The sequence below is a fragment of the Lagopus leucura genome, unplaced genomic scaffold (genome assembly GCF_019238085.1).
Source record: "Lagopus leucura isolate 7727_CA_CO unplaced genomic scaffold, USGS_WTPT01 Super-Scaffold_73, whole genome shotgun sequence".
NCBI lineage: Eukaryota > Metazoa > Chordata > Aves > Galliformes > Phasianidae > Lagopus > Lagopus leucura.
In genome coordinates, this window is record NW_024962252.1 from 45,039,057 (window position 1) to 45,054,283 (window position 15,227).

The window sequence follows — 15,227 nt, forward strand, 5'->3', positions numbered from 1 at the left end:
TCAGACAAAAAAATGTTACTTATGTGATTTGTCATCTAGGCATTTGTAGCAAATATTTGTGCTGATAAAAAGAGGGAGGGAAAAAGCATGCTTTTCAAAAATGACAAGAAAAATACTTTTTCTTTTAAAAGCAACAATGATTAGTCTTAAAACTGTGAAAATGCCCACTGTGTGACAACATGACCCTGAAAAAGTTCATTGCAGTCTATGTGAAATGGACACCCACAAAATATATGGAAAATTAAAATTAGAGCAGACCTTTCAATATGTTCGTTTGCTGTGAAACATAAAATCACTATGTCATTTCCATTTGAGTCTCAAAGAAAAAGTTGAAATTGTAAATCCAGTAAACTTGAGAACTGAACCTTTTTGATTTGAGAAAGATGTATGCAATATAATGCAAAATACATTTTAGCAGAACACAGAATAAAGCAGCTATTTGCTGTGATAAAAAAATACCCCTGAAGGTTGTAATTAAAAGCTTGTTGTCTTTGAAACCACCTTTTCTAGATTGCTACTTTGTTCTGCAAAAAACTCATTTCTATCCTTTTATAAGCTCATCTCTAGTTTGACAATCTATATTAGCAACTGCTGTGATCACATCAAAGCAACCATAACAATTGGCTCAATATCTTACTCCTCCATTCTTTCCCAAAATGTTAAGCAGCCACACCAGCATCCTTCCTATCATGAGCCCTTTATTTGAATTATTTCTCATTAAATGTAAACAAAGAGTGTTTTCATATTAAAAACTTCAAAAAAAAAAAAAAAATACAGAGACAGCCAATGGTGAGGTGGATCAAGTCACTCTTCATATCAGGTCTAGTGACAGCACCACTGAGATAAATATTTTATATTACAAGTTAGAACAGCACAGCAAATATCTCATAATAGTTTCTGTTCTCTCCCAGTAGCTTACCGTCTATTTGTTGACTACTCTAGGAGTGAAAAATTCAGTGACCCCAATAAGGAGTGTTGCTCAAAATCAGGTCCATGACTAAACACTGATAATATATCACTTTTACTTAACTCCATTCAGTCACAAAGGTCTGGGCACTGCAGAAAGGAGGAGGACCAGTGAGAGCAATGCAGCCAGACAAAAAATGTGACCAAGATTGCACAGAGGACCATTCAGCAGGGCTGGAACTCAAGCTCAGGCTGGCTGACTCCCAGTCCGGCAGTCTGTCTGCTTGAGTGCTCCGTAAAGCACTTCAAATATCTCCTATTCTTCTTTTAACAAAACTCAAACTTTTCTCTAATACAACCAAATGACTTTCTGAGCCAAACACGAGGCATCTACTCCCCATCCCCGTGAGTTTGAATCCTTGAAGGAAAAAAATTATTTCTTTTCATCTCTCAGTGGCGCCCACTGAATTCATTGCAGCTGGCAGGCTCAGAGGTCTTTGAAAGAAGATCCAAAGAACCAGGAATCTGGCTGCTTTGCTAGGAGATGAAAGATCTCCTGACATATCTTGAAAGAGGAGAACTTTGTCCCAGTGTCCTTCTCCAAATGTTCCTTTCTCCACTATTATGTTGTCATCGTTTGCCCATATGGATGCTGTCTTCCCAGATCAGAGGTGCCTGTGTTTCAGTGACTGGTGACATGATTCTGCTTTCCCAGAAAGGCATAACCCTTTGGTGTAGCCATTCAGCCAGAACTACAATAGCCTGCTTTTGGCTAGGACATAGCTGGGCTGAAATTGCAGTTTTATTAACTGCAATTTTTTTTATTAAGGCTGCTACATGCACCTAAAGTAGTATGAAGAGCATAATGTATCTGTAATTAGTGTCAGTAAAAAAGATATCATTCTTTACGAGTGTTATGAGGGGGTCAGCCAATTGTTCAGGGTTCATGCTCTTTAGTAAAAGGAGAGATCTGTTTTGAAGTTGCAGGTTGGAGAGTTTTGCTTAACAACATTAATGGTATTAAACCCTGATCAAGCAATACAGAAAAGTAACTGGCTTCTGACAGTGAGAAGTTACTTACCTTTTTTTTTATGTCAAATATCTCCTGAGAACTGAAGAGGGCAATCAGTATGCTGGACTTACCTCACTAAATCCCATAAACTAAATACCTTGTGGGAAAAATATAGAGGCTGAAAATATTGTATGCAATCAGTGGCAGGCCAAGAATTAAGCAGGCCCCAGTTTCTCTCTCCAATCTCTGGCTGTGGATGCAAATATTATGAAGTACCTGTATAGCTATTATCCACCCCTTCCTTCATAACCCTGTACTCAATGAGAGTGGGGGATCCCTAGCATCTCCATGCGCATTCCATGCTCCCATGTCCTGATGCTTGTGGTGGTCACAAAGCAGCACTGTGTGTAGCAGGACCCCCACCAAATGCCAGAACGACTTACTGGGCTATGTAACAGGTCTTCTCTTTCTAATGTGTCCTAAGCAGCAAAAATCTGCATATTTGGTCAGTCTTGGACACAAATTCTCCAAGGAGCTCAGTAATTAAATTACCATGGAGGTCCCTTCAAAATGCTCTTTTCTAAGCATCTGATCTTGATCTCATCTACCTAGACTGCAGAGGGTCTGGTTTTACCGACACAAAACCATCAAAAAACAGAAGCTGTGAGATTTATCTTTCATCATATAAAGTCAAACTTTAAATGTCAAGTGCTTTGAGCCATTTCAATCATAATGGAATTTTTTAAAAATTACTTCCGTGGTCTCTGATTTATTTCTCTTCTGAAGGTTTATGTGTTTTTTTTCCCCTCTTTTTCTGATTCTCATCTATCCTGAGGGCTCATGCTCGTGTATATGGCAGCACAGCTTTTGTATGTGCAGCACCCACTATAATGGAAAGAGCAAATCTAACCACAGTTCCAAATACAACATCTTTGACCTTTTGTTGGTTTTACTCCTGCAAGTCAGAATTACTGTAGTAGAAAAACAATGCCAAAATCTGCTTTTGAACTGTGGAACTCACTGCTGTTTTAACTGTTTGTGATTTATTTAGTCTTATTCATTTGCTTTGCAGCATTAATTCAACTTAAGGTATGCTTATTGAGGTAGATGTTTAAGAACATATGTGCTTTGATAAACTGGGTTTCTTAAATCATGTTGCAGGGTCAAGCTAGAGTGTTGAGTGTTACAGATAAAATCCCAAACTGGCAACTTGTTTAATCACCTTACCCACTGAGACCACTGCATTCTGCCCCTCTGCTCATTACTGTCTGACTAGTAACTATGAACCTGAACAAATGCCACATTCCCTCATACATAAGTCATGATGGGAAGAAAAGTTACTGAAAGAAAAATCGCCCAGCAACCGAGCAACAGAACATGGGCTGAGACTTAAATGGGAAGTGTGTATCACGACATTTCCTCTCCACTTATTTGCTGTAGTCATATAGATATCTTCCCAGAGCCTGCATTTGTGTAAGCTGTGGTGGCATTTTTATAAGATGGCAGGAACACATTGGAACATCGCTCCTCACACCACATACCTCCTCCTCCCACTCTTAGAGGTCTCCAACTCACTGCTGCAACAATCAGCACACAGGGGAAGGGTTGATCCCTGTACTGAAATAAGCAATTTGGATATCCTTCCTATACCTTGTGCCTTCAACAGAGAGGCCTGGAGCTGAATGTCAAGGGAAAAAAGTGCACATAGGAATCCGCAAAACAGCTTTGCCCTCAGAGACAGCTACAGAGTGGTCAGGATTTTTGTACTGTATGTGGATGAATCATCCTACTGGGGGCAGCATGATGAATAAAACGAGCAATATTTGACCCATAAAAGTCAGGTTTCGTTCTCATATTGCATTCACTGAAAGGCACTTTCCTTCTTGTTCAGAATAAAAGACGTTTTTGAAGCAATCTGAGCAAGTACAGCAGAGTTTCGGTGGTATGTATTAATAGAGAAAATTTACTAACATCTCTGACTAATGACCACAAAAGAGAAATCAAACAATCTGTTGTTCTTGTTCTACCCAGGGATCACTTTCTTAAATGCTGAATCAAGAGGAAAGAAAATAACTATCTTCAAGGGAAGAAACCCTTCAATTTTCATGGACACATTTGGATTCTCTCTCTGAAAAAATGAGAGAAATCAGAAAGAAAAAACACTATACCACAAAGTTCTACAATTTCTTACCTGGTTCTCCCCTTGGTATTCACTCATATGGAACTCCACTTAGCAAATGCACAGGTCATTTTCACTGATCTTCCATCTCCAAGAAATACAGCCCTAATCATCTTCATCAAATCATTTCGAAACTGTCCAGCTGAGATGATGTATGAGGATTCCACTTTTAGTCATTTTGCAGTTTAGGGGTTAACAGAGTGTTTGTAATTAATTGCAGTGCTCTGCTAATGGCCAGCAGAACCTGTGGCTCTCCTTCAAGTCTTGCATAAGCTCACTCTGGAAAGAAGCTTCTTCCCAGTAACAGAAGCAGAAAGGGTGAAACTGAAACTGCCAAGAAGGCAAGCAGATGTGGATATGAGGTCGGAAACCATGAATCTGACCGTGTTCATGTTCTTCAAGGTTTGCAAGAAAGTTTTTAAATGGAGCAGTTCACATTAACCAATGGAGGAGCACATCCCTATCAGTTCTGTTAGGCATTGCCTCTTGTAGCTGTCAGGGAGCACCAAAGAGCCTGGGAGGGCGGGGAGAGAGGGGGGAAAAATCCCACACCTGGCAATATCGGGCACCTCTTAAATATACGAAGACATTAACCTTGGATGTGCATGAGGCTGCAGTGATCTCTCTTCTCACCACTTTGTCCCTGAAGTACTTTTCAGACTCTAGGAGGAGCAGAACACAGAACTGCATTTGCAGCTTTCTGCCTTGCTGAACTTCAGGCCTGTGGAGCTGGGGGCTGCTGGCTTAAAGATCCCTTCTCCCCACAGAAAGAACACACAACAAAAAAATTTCCCAATGAGTTTCATGATTCCATCATAAAGAGGAGGTGGTCTGGCACTGCAATTTATGAAACACATACTGCTTTGGAAGAGTTGAAAAGAGATGAGGATCTATCAAGTCTCCCTGTACTGTGAAGTGTTCCCTGTATCCTAATCCCATCACTACTGTGAATATTTAGCTTTAGGGGAATAAAAAAAATACTATATGGGATTTCTTTTTAGATGGAGCAAAAGCTGGGAAGGTTGTGGGTAGAGAACACCGTTAGTGGAAAGAAACAGCAACAGAATAGATGCCTTGAGCAGTTCTACATTTTTCACAATTAAAATTTGACACATTTTACTATCCTGCCAGTGGTTAACTTAAGCCTGCAGAATATTAAATTAAATTACCCATAAAATAATTATATCAGTATTAAAACAGAAGTAATTTTTTGCAACATAAAGATGAAAGCTCATACTGCACGCCATCTATAAAAATCAGTGGCCATACAATACTTAGCTCACTAAGCATCAATATTTACTGAAATGTTCAAAGAAAGACATTCAGTCAATCAAATCATTTTCCAATGGAGTTTCAGTAGTTTAATTTGTTAATAACATATTTTAAGCAGCTATTAAACTGTCATGTACTTCAGACTGCGCTACAGTTGCTTTCTAATCAGTGCTGATTACTAAAATATTTGTATCTGACAAATCTGCTTTCAACTTATAATCATCCTTTCTAATTCCTCCAGTAGTTTAGCAATTTGATTTCTGCAGCAGTGATGTTATGAAAAGAACAGTGAACAGCAGAGTCCTAAACAGCTGCTCTGAGAAATATCCCTGGGGCCAGCAGAACCACTCTCTCCCTTCACTGGTGTTTCTGTTTTCAAGGATAACAATAACTTCCCTTCTTCTGTGTGGCCCATTGAGTGTGATGAATGAAAAGGACTTTAACAAAGTTAGAGTTATTATTAAAAACCCATCTTCCTGACTCTGCACAGTGTTAGTCATAGAGAGTAACTGCAGGCAGATGCACTGATCCAAAAGTCACACTCTGGTAGAAGGAAAGGGCATAAAGAAGGTGGGAACTTGAGCCAGCTCCTTAAACCTTGGCCATCCTTCACAAGGTAAAAAGGGTAGGTCTTCAACTCACACCTAAGTCCAAGCATGGCATGAAAAAGAGTGTAAGTCTGCTTCTGGTATCATCTCAATTATGTAAAGCATTACAGGAAACCCAACCCTTTGCTTCAAACCAGGAACAAAAAAGAGAACTGTTCCTCAGAGAGGTGTCTGGGGTGTAGCATACCACAAAAGGCAGCATTTTGATTGTCTGCAACTTTTCTAGTATGAAGTATTCCGAACTGAAACAGAATCTACACATTCCTGTCCACTTGCAGTTTTGGGAGACATGGTTAAATAAATCACAGTTTTATTAACAGCAGCAGAGATGGAGTTTTTATAGGCTGATAGATAAACTAACGGTGGAATGAGTTCACAAAGCATGTTTCCAACGTTCTCCGCTCAGAGCTGTAGTAGGTAGGCTTGTGCCTAAGAGGAACTTAGACTGTATTTGGTGCTACACAGGTATGAAGATAGAATGGGACATTTTAATTATCATCATTAGAGCTTTGCTCTTGCTTAGGGGCAACCAAATTCCTACTCTTACTCTGGAACCTGACTTCGCAGCTTCTAATAAAAACACTTCCCACCATGGAAAAAAAAAAAAAAAGCCTCTCATCTTTATAAAGACCTGTAACATACTTTTCTTATGCTTGTAGAAGTACTGAAACTCTTAAGAACAGCAAGTCTAATTTGCAAGTCATACAGTTGTAGAATTGTTTAGACATAGATTCATTTTCTGTAAAATGTTGCTTCCAGATTGAGTAAATGAAGAGTTTCACCATCATGGCACATTAGTGCACCACAGAAAAACAGAGCATGAATTAAGCTTCACCATATCCTTACCAGCTATGTGGCTATGACTTTTATTGATTGGTTGCTGCAGCTTTGATTTGACAGTTTTAATGGATTTATTGGATCATTATTTATTTTACTTACCATTCAATGGTTTTAGAAAACCCTTGTGGGTTTTGGTTATTTTTTTGGGGGGGGATGGGGAGGGTGGGGTAAAGCATAGCATGTACCTTTGTATATGTTCACACCATTTTAAATTCTCATTTAGCCATCCTTTGCAATTGATCAGTTTCAGACAAACCCAGCAGTGTGATGCTTTCAAAGTATATCTTCTTGTACAAATGCTCTGATTTGGTCCATGCAACCATAGCAATAAATCCTTTCCTGTCAGGAGATGTGGCATTGCCCACACCATGATTACAGGTGTACTGCCTGCAGTACAAGAAATCAAAAGGGGCTGATGGAGGCGAGTGACAGTTTGGTCAAGAAAGGACTTGGAACCGGTTGTCCTAATGGAAATTCAAAGTGCACAAAGTGGCCCACTCTCCTGTTTAGCAATATAACAGGAATTACTTCAGTCTCTCTCTTGCTTCAGAAAATGCAATATAAATCAGAATGCAATCACAGAACAGCATGTTCCCCCCTGCTGCAAGACATAGATGGAAGTAAAGTGCTCAGGAAAGATGCAGTGCAGACAGCAACTGAGGGAGGGAGGGAGCACTGAGGCAAGAAGACCTTTTGTAGCCTTAGCTCTCACTGACCTCTTAGACAAAGAGTGTCTTGAGTGTCTTTAAGCCTCCCCTGAAACAAGGAAAGAAAGAGAAGAAGCACTGTAAGTAGGCATCAGAGTAGTCAAGTACTTTAAAATGTTGGGGCCCCATGCCATGCATGAAGAAAGGAGCTGAGCTGCACTTGTGCATCAGTCTAGCTTGTTGTATATGCAAGATACACTGGCTGTGGAGTGGAGAAGAAAGCACTAAGAGCAGAGAACAGGAAAAGGTGGTGCTGCCAGGGCTGAAGAAGCAGAAGAGCAGCTCAAGGCCTCACTCTGCCAGTGCAGATGTTCATGGGTCACTGTGGCATGTGCCACTCACTCCCCAGCTCAGGTAGCTCTTTTTTGAGAGATAGCTGCCTCACACATCAGAGTGCACTGCTGCAACATGGCCAGGGGGCTGTCCCTCCACAATTTTCCTTCTCCTTGTGCACCAGAGCCTACACAGCAAATGGAAACGTGCTGAAATACTCCATTCTCTAATGGTGTGAAGTTTTGCCAACCACCAGCAGCCAGATGCAAACTGTAGGGACTCGGAAACCTGCTGACAGTGGGGCTGCTGCAGTTTTGTTGTAGCGTTTGTACCTATATACGTGTATCTCACAGTAATTTTTGTGTGTATACTCACAGCATACAATCACAGAGTCATTACGGTTGGAAAAGACCACTAAGATCATCTAGTCCACCATCACTATGCCTGTTATCCATGTCCCATAGTGCCACATCTACACATGTCTTGAGAACCTCCAGATACATGCACATATTGTATTTATAGCTACTCAAATTCAAGGAAGTGATATTCTAGTTTTACTTTAAATTCCACTATTCATCACTTAGGTAGCAGCCTTATCACCAAGATTTTCATTTAGTTTAAGCTGAAAACAAGTTCTCAGGTCATTTTTAAAAATGCAATTTGAACAAGACATGAGTAAAAGTGAGGGAAGGCCAGAAAAACATATTTTCAAAAGTTTCTGGTAATTTTGGCCACATAAATCTCTCAGCGTGCCTTTTTGCATGCTGGTCCTATGCATCCTAGGCATGTTGTGCCTGCAGATGATGAGTGCCCTTCCTGTTCTGTACCTCCTCAGGAGTGGATAGGCCCAGACAACCCTGGCTCAGACTTTTTACGCCTGCAGAAAAGGGCAACAGTGTCCTACCTCCTTCTCCTATGGAGGTACGTGGGGATTTTTGGATCTACATAAAAGTAGATATAATGGATTCTGAAGCTTAAGCTAGTTTCATAAAGTCCCCTCTCTTTTATCTAGCATAAGCCCAACTTTTCCTTCTTTCTTCTTTGACAGGCAGGAATTTGTAACACCATGCATAGTCCTGCCAGGGAGTCTATTTACACTGGGGCCTTGCTTAATCCCTATGCAAACCATTGATCTGCAGTGACAGGTAGGTAACCTTCTTTTCCCAGACTGATACACGGGCTTGACTTGGTGTTTTCATTACGTGCAGTCCATGCCTTGACCAAGCACAGAATCTCTCTGCAGCACAGACCTCTTTACCTCTTTGTTTTGTGCACAAACATAGCCCAGTATGAAAACAGCATAGAAAGACCTGATGCAGCAAAAATACCTATCAAAATACTGCCCCTGTTATGTTCATAGCCATCCATTCATAATGGTACACACCTGATGTACCCTCAAACATGAGGCAAAATGTCAGAAAACTTTTTTTCCTTACCATTTCCCACATTTGCTTTCCAGTTTCTGTATTTCTTTACTTTAGAAACAGAGATTGCTTCTCCATGCCAATCCCAGGAGAGCAGAGCTAGTGCTAATGAATTAACCCCCACATTGTGATTTCCCATTGCTGGATCGATGACTCTGCACCTATGCGAAGCAAATTCATGACTCATTCCAGTACTCCTTCCAGAATATGATGAGCTCTAACTACTTTGCTTTCCTCATAGCTCTGGCAAAGAGCATATGTACATCATACCAAAGACACTTCCAAAGCCATTGATGCTTATATTATTTTCTTCAAAGGAGAGGGAAAATTAGAGGAAAACTGCCAGGAAACAGGGCTGTCAGTATTCCCCCTCTGCCTCTCCCACAGCCACCCAAGAGAGAACCCAATTTCCAAGATGAACTCGGAAAGCTGTGCCAGAAAGTACCCATCACTCACCTTCGAAATAGAAGCCTGACTGAATCTGAAGGACCCTCGGAAGGGCTCTGGGGTCCAGAGAATGAATGAATTTCTCCAGGGTAGATACCATGGCTAGCCACAAGGCAGCATGTAATTTTGGTGCTTGAAGGCCAGCGAGGCTTTAGAAACTGCAAGGCTTACAGCCTGGTGCGTGCTGTGCCTGGTGAGTGTTGGGGGTGTGGGGATGGGGAGGAGTGGTGCAGGGAGGTACTTCTACTTCTTTGACCTGCAGGCTGCTTCCTCCCACAGCTGCAAGTGGAGTGCTGTGATGTGGGGATGCCGAGCTGGGCTACCTGGCTCCACCAAGTGGTGTGGGCATCAGTGTGGGTACTGGACTTGGGAGCAGGCAGGGGCATCCACCACAAAGCTCCATCTCATTGATTGTGGCTACTGGTTTGATGCTTGGAAATATCAATTCTGTGAAGAAAAGAGAGAGAAAAAAAAAGGCATTTAACACCTGCCCTACCTAAAATGGGAAAAAGGTATCACATCGGGGTGTGTTGAAGTTGATTTTTTTTCCCCCTATAAGCGTGGCAAAATAACTCAATGTTTGGTATCTTCAAAACCACAAAGACCTTTTGAAGAGAAAAAATGAAACCATTTTGTTCTGATACTTTTTCTTCCTTAAGCACTGTAGCTGGATTTGAGTTATAAAAATGGAGTACCTGAGTTTACCATGTAAATGGACATTAAAACACAATGTTGCTATGCAAAATGACCAGGATGTTTATGGTTTTTGTCACCAGTGAGTCATGGGGATTCCAATTTGAGATACTGAAACCAGGAATGGATTTTAAGAGGCTGCTTTCCAATACAGTGTGAAAATCTGACTGCATTAAAGGAAAAATCCCAGCACTTGTTCTGATGCTGCTGTTCAGAACCTTAATGAGTGCTGCTATTGAAGCAACATTCCTTGGAAGAGCGAGACGTACAGCGAACAAGTGGTAGAATCAGATCACCAGGAAAGCTGAAGCGTGTGCTCTCATGTTCCCCTTGCACCACTCTCATGCTGCCCTGAGGTGTCAGAAAGCAGGAAGGATGTTAGACAAACTGGTGAGCGTGACAATAACCAACTGTTTATTTTCACTAACCTCCGAGACTGTATTTCATGTTAAAATTCAGAGGAAACAATATAAGCTTTATGTTGTGGTTTAGCTTGGCAAGCAACAGCACACGGCCTTTCGCTTACTCCCAGCCCTCCCAGTAGGATAGGGGAAAAGAATCAGAACAAAAAGGTAGAACTCATAGGTTGAGATAAAAACTATTTACCAAAACAGAAAATGGATAGATAAATAATAGTAATAATCATTATACACACACACACACCTATATATTTAAAAAACAAGTAATGCGCAACAAAACTGCTTACCATTTGCTTACCAGTGCCCAGACATTCCTAAGCAGTGGCTGCCCCCTCCTAGCTAATTCCCCTTAGTTTACAGTTTTTTTCGCATGATGTCATACAGTATGGAATGACCCCTTGGCCAGTCTGGGTCAGCTGTTCTAGTTCTGTCCCTACTCAGCTCCTTCTGCCCACAACCCCCTAGCTGGCAGGGAAGCACAGGAAACTGGAAAACTGGAACATCTTTGGCTTTGTACAGCACTGCTCAGCAAAAACTGAAACACTCATGCGTTATCAACATTGTTTTTCACCAAAAGCCAAAACACATACTAGATATTATGAAGAAAATCGACTCCGCCCTAGCTGAAACCAGAACAGCTTCTGCATATGTTTAAAACCCAAATGCTAAAAGAGGATGCTTTTGAGGTGCCATTTTAACTGTGGTACTTGGAGAATTCACTTAGTCTTAACAAATGTTGCTGCAGAACACGTGAAAGAAGGTTTATAAACAGAGAGACTGCAGGTGCAGAGCTTGCTATTGTCAGTCGTTAGTGCTGCAGGTGCTGCAGGCAAAACAAATAACAGGACTTTAGGTTTAATAGTAAAAGGCAAGGTAGACAATATGCAGATCCAATGACTCATGCACTATTGTAACACCCAGAACTCCTCCCCTCTTTCCTCCCAACAGCCGTGTGAAATTAAGCAAATAGCTCTGATCTGGGAGAGAGTTGGGGAAATCATACAGGTTCAGTGGTAATCAAAAGATCAACTGTAAAAAGCTGACAGTCCCAGGGTTCAACTAGGATTGCATGCATAATTTTTAAGCACATAAAGATGTCTACTGAAATAGCTGAAACTACACATATTTCAATGCAACATTTTCATATGTTGAAAAAATATGTGCATAACTCCAGTGAATCAAAGCCAATTTTCTGCATATACATGCTCCTGAGGTTGTCAGGGAGTGTGTCAGTGCCAAGAACTTGGCTTTACCTCTTCACATTGTTTTGGTTTATGGATAAAGAGCCCTTGGAACCATTTTTCTGTTCCTGAATTCATTTGTATTTGGCTTTTCAGTTTGTTAAGACTGCCAGAAACACAAAAGCCATTTAACATGGGCTGCAAAGGCATGTACAAATTAATAACTGTTATTGAAATCATTCAAAACCAACAAAGCAAGAATACTAACATGTATGGGTTTTGTGTAAGACAAGCACAAAACCTGCTGTAGGCTGATGAATCCAGCAGCACAACAGCAGTGAGGCTGTCACAGATCCATGTCCCCAGTACAGCAGCTTGTGTCCCCAGCAGATACATAGATCTAAACACAAATACACTGTTGGCCACAGAGTTCAATTCAGAAACGCAATCACACGAGCACCAACTGCCTCATTCTAATCTCCTATAGTGGGATCACCCCAACACTCCCTATGATGCTCTTGTGTGCTTTGTGCAGGATCTCTTTTCTCTGAGATGTCATTTGAGTCATTTGAGTTCTTAGCTGCTTTTGTGCCTCTCTGCTTCCTCCTGTGGGCAGATGAGCCCTCCATAGGCTGATGGCCCTGCTGTAGCACACCTGGGAATACCCAGCTATGGTACCTTATGCTTCTCTGTGTGTGTGGAGAGCAGCTCTTTCTCACACAACCTAACAAAATTCAGCAATACTACCCATTGCTCACGTGTTACCTGAGGAATCTTAACGTCTGTTAGCACCAAGAACAGTTCGCCCAAATACTTTGCAGGAGCTTTTTCCAGATTGATGGGTGACGGAAAGTGCTGAGAAAAACCATTCACCACCTCCATTATGTTCTTCATCCCAGAAAGGAAGACTGCCACATCATCATCATGGACTGCTGGTAAAAAAGGGGGAGGTGAGCTATTGAAGATTAAATCCTCAGGAGGATCTGGAATTGGAAGATTTTATTCTGCTTCAATACTGAAGATAAAGACAAGCTGGATAAAAATACATATAGCCTGTATTGAAAAGAGCCAAAATATGAGACCAATCTTCTCATACCAAAAGAACCAATAGGTCCCAAACCTATCCTTACCACAACTATTTCTCTGAGCTATTGTTTTCTGCATTAAGAACTCCATGTTGCCCGTGTACTCCAGCAGTCTATAGGCAGCATTTCGTTTGGCCACTCCATCCCCATAGTTCCCCAGTGGGATATTTTTTACTGGTGAATATATATCTGTTTTACTTCCTGATTTCCAGGAAGCCAATGCAATGTTTGAGGTTTGCAAATAAAATCAGTTCCAAATCTGTAAAAGTTTGTGGTTGTTTTCTAAGCTCAGACCTATCTCCTGATAAATGCAGCCATTAGTTGAGCTGCTTGAAATGGTTCAGTAAATATGAAACCAGGCATTATGTCTGCAGGAAGATATGCCCCACTTACAGAGTTTATAAATACAAGGGAAATGTATTTGATATTTGAGCTGGCAGAACTATAATTCCAAAGGGGAGGATGCTCTAGGGAAACTGGGAACAGCCAAGACCTGGAAGGCAGCTGTGAATAAAATTTGTATTGAGTGGTTTTGCTGCCTTTTGAATCAAACTCTAGGTATGGCAGCAGTTTAGTATGCTTATGTGTTTATTCCAGTGCAAGGTAGAAATTCCACCTGTCATTAAAAATAAAGTCAGACTAAACTGTAGGGAATTCTTCCTGACAAAAGCACACATTGAGCTGTGAAATAATCTCCCAAGGGAATAAATGGACACTTGAATGTCTAGGCCTCAACTAAATACAGGACTATACAAAGGTTAAGAACAGTGTTCTGATAAATAAGTCATCTGTTACTATAGGTAACATAGCAGCTGCATAATCATGCTTTGTTTATAAGAATCTACTGGCTCTACAGCTAAGTGGACTGAACAGCATTATACTGAAATTCATCCACAGGCCTGAATCCAGCAAGAGAAGAAGCCACAGAGATTTCAGTAGCTGGGATCTTCCTCTCCCAGGTTTTTGGTTTTATAGGACCATTAAGATTTTATAGAGCCCATCTGAGCTGCACCTGACTCACAGCTGACAGCCAGGTCCTTTCAATGGCCTTTGTGACATAAACTGGTGTTCTCAGCAGCTTCTTCATTACCTCTGTCATTATACACGCAAAAAAATCCATTCCCTACAGTGATACCCTGGGATATCCTGGGGAGACAGGGATCGAACAGGCTGAAGATCTAATTGCCAATAGGGCATTACAACATGATAGATGCATCTCTGTGTAAAAGTTATTCTACTGCTTCTGTATGCATAGATTGCCCAGTAAAGCCAAAATTATTGCCCCTGGAACACAGAAATCTTCTTTCCAGTTCTCTTAGCCTCACATTTATGTAAAATCCTCCCACACCTGTAACAATCACTTCTAATTTCACTTTAAAATTTAAAGCATTTATTGCACAGTGTATTTCAATGATAAAAAATACACATATATATATACTTCAACATTCCTACTTCCACATGCAGTCTCTGTTCATACTCCCCTTGGGATGAGTCAGTTTGGGTAGAGGACTTTTTAATTCTCCAGACAAAGTCATAGCAAGATCCTGCTGAAAATTGAAATAAGGTTCTGTGTTAAAAATCAAAGATGATTAAGCCCAGAAATGTATAGTATTTCACTATCAACTGAAACCTGTAGACAAAAATAAAATCCACCCTTGTAAAGACTTTACCTTGCTCTACTCCAAGTTGTTGGATTTGGTACAAAATGATTGAGTGAAAAATCCTAAAGCCTTTACAAAGCAAGCAGTCACCCCAATGGATTATGACAGTTCCTGCCTTTAAAATTCTGGAACATTTTAATGTCCTGTGAATGCATTGTGAAGTTCCCATTATATTTTCAAGGACTACATTTTGGGTTCTTTGACTTTTCTTTGCAGCTTGGCAGAGAGATCTTAGATGTGCTCTTCATACAAAATTTAAATGGCTTAATAGGTGTGAACAAAAGTCTGTTAGTAAAAGCTCACAAGCCCAAAGGGTTGTTTGCCAATGTTTGACTTCAGTGAATGGTCTATTGAAGATCTAGGATCCCCTAGTGCTTTTAAAAGTACTGAAGCACATATACACATATTACGTTTGGAAAAACTGCAAGTTTTTGGCTGACCGTGCTTATGGACTGAACAATAATAACCTGTATATATTTTCTGCATTTTATTGAGAAATTCTGAATCTACTGGAGACAGA

General features: G+C 40.8%; 1 protein-coding gene across 1 annotated transcript in view; it reads right to left on the reverse strand.

The window, feature by feature from the left end:
* THEMIS (thymocyte selection associated) overlaps window positions 1–9,843 on the reverse strand; it is a 78,268-nt gene extending 68,425 nt beyond the window's left edge. The window contains exon 1 of the mRNA XM_042888175.1: window positions 9,678–9,843. Coding sequence (XP_042744109.1) covers window positions 9,678–9,768 — 91 coding nt within the window. The 5' untranslated portion in view covers window positions 9,769–9,843. The remainder of the gene's footprint in view (window positions 1–9,677) is intronic.
* Window positions 9,844–15,227: the final 5,384 nt, after the last annotated feature.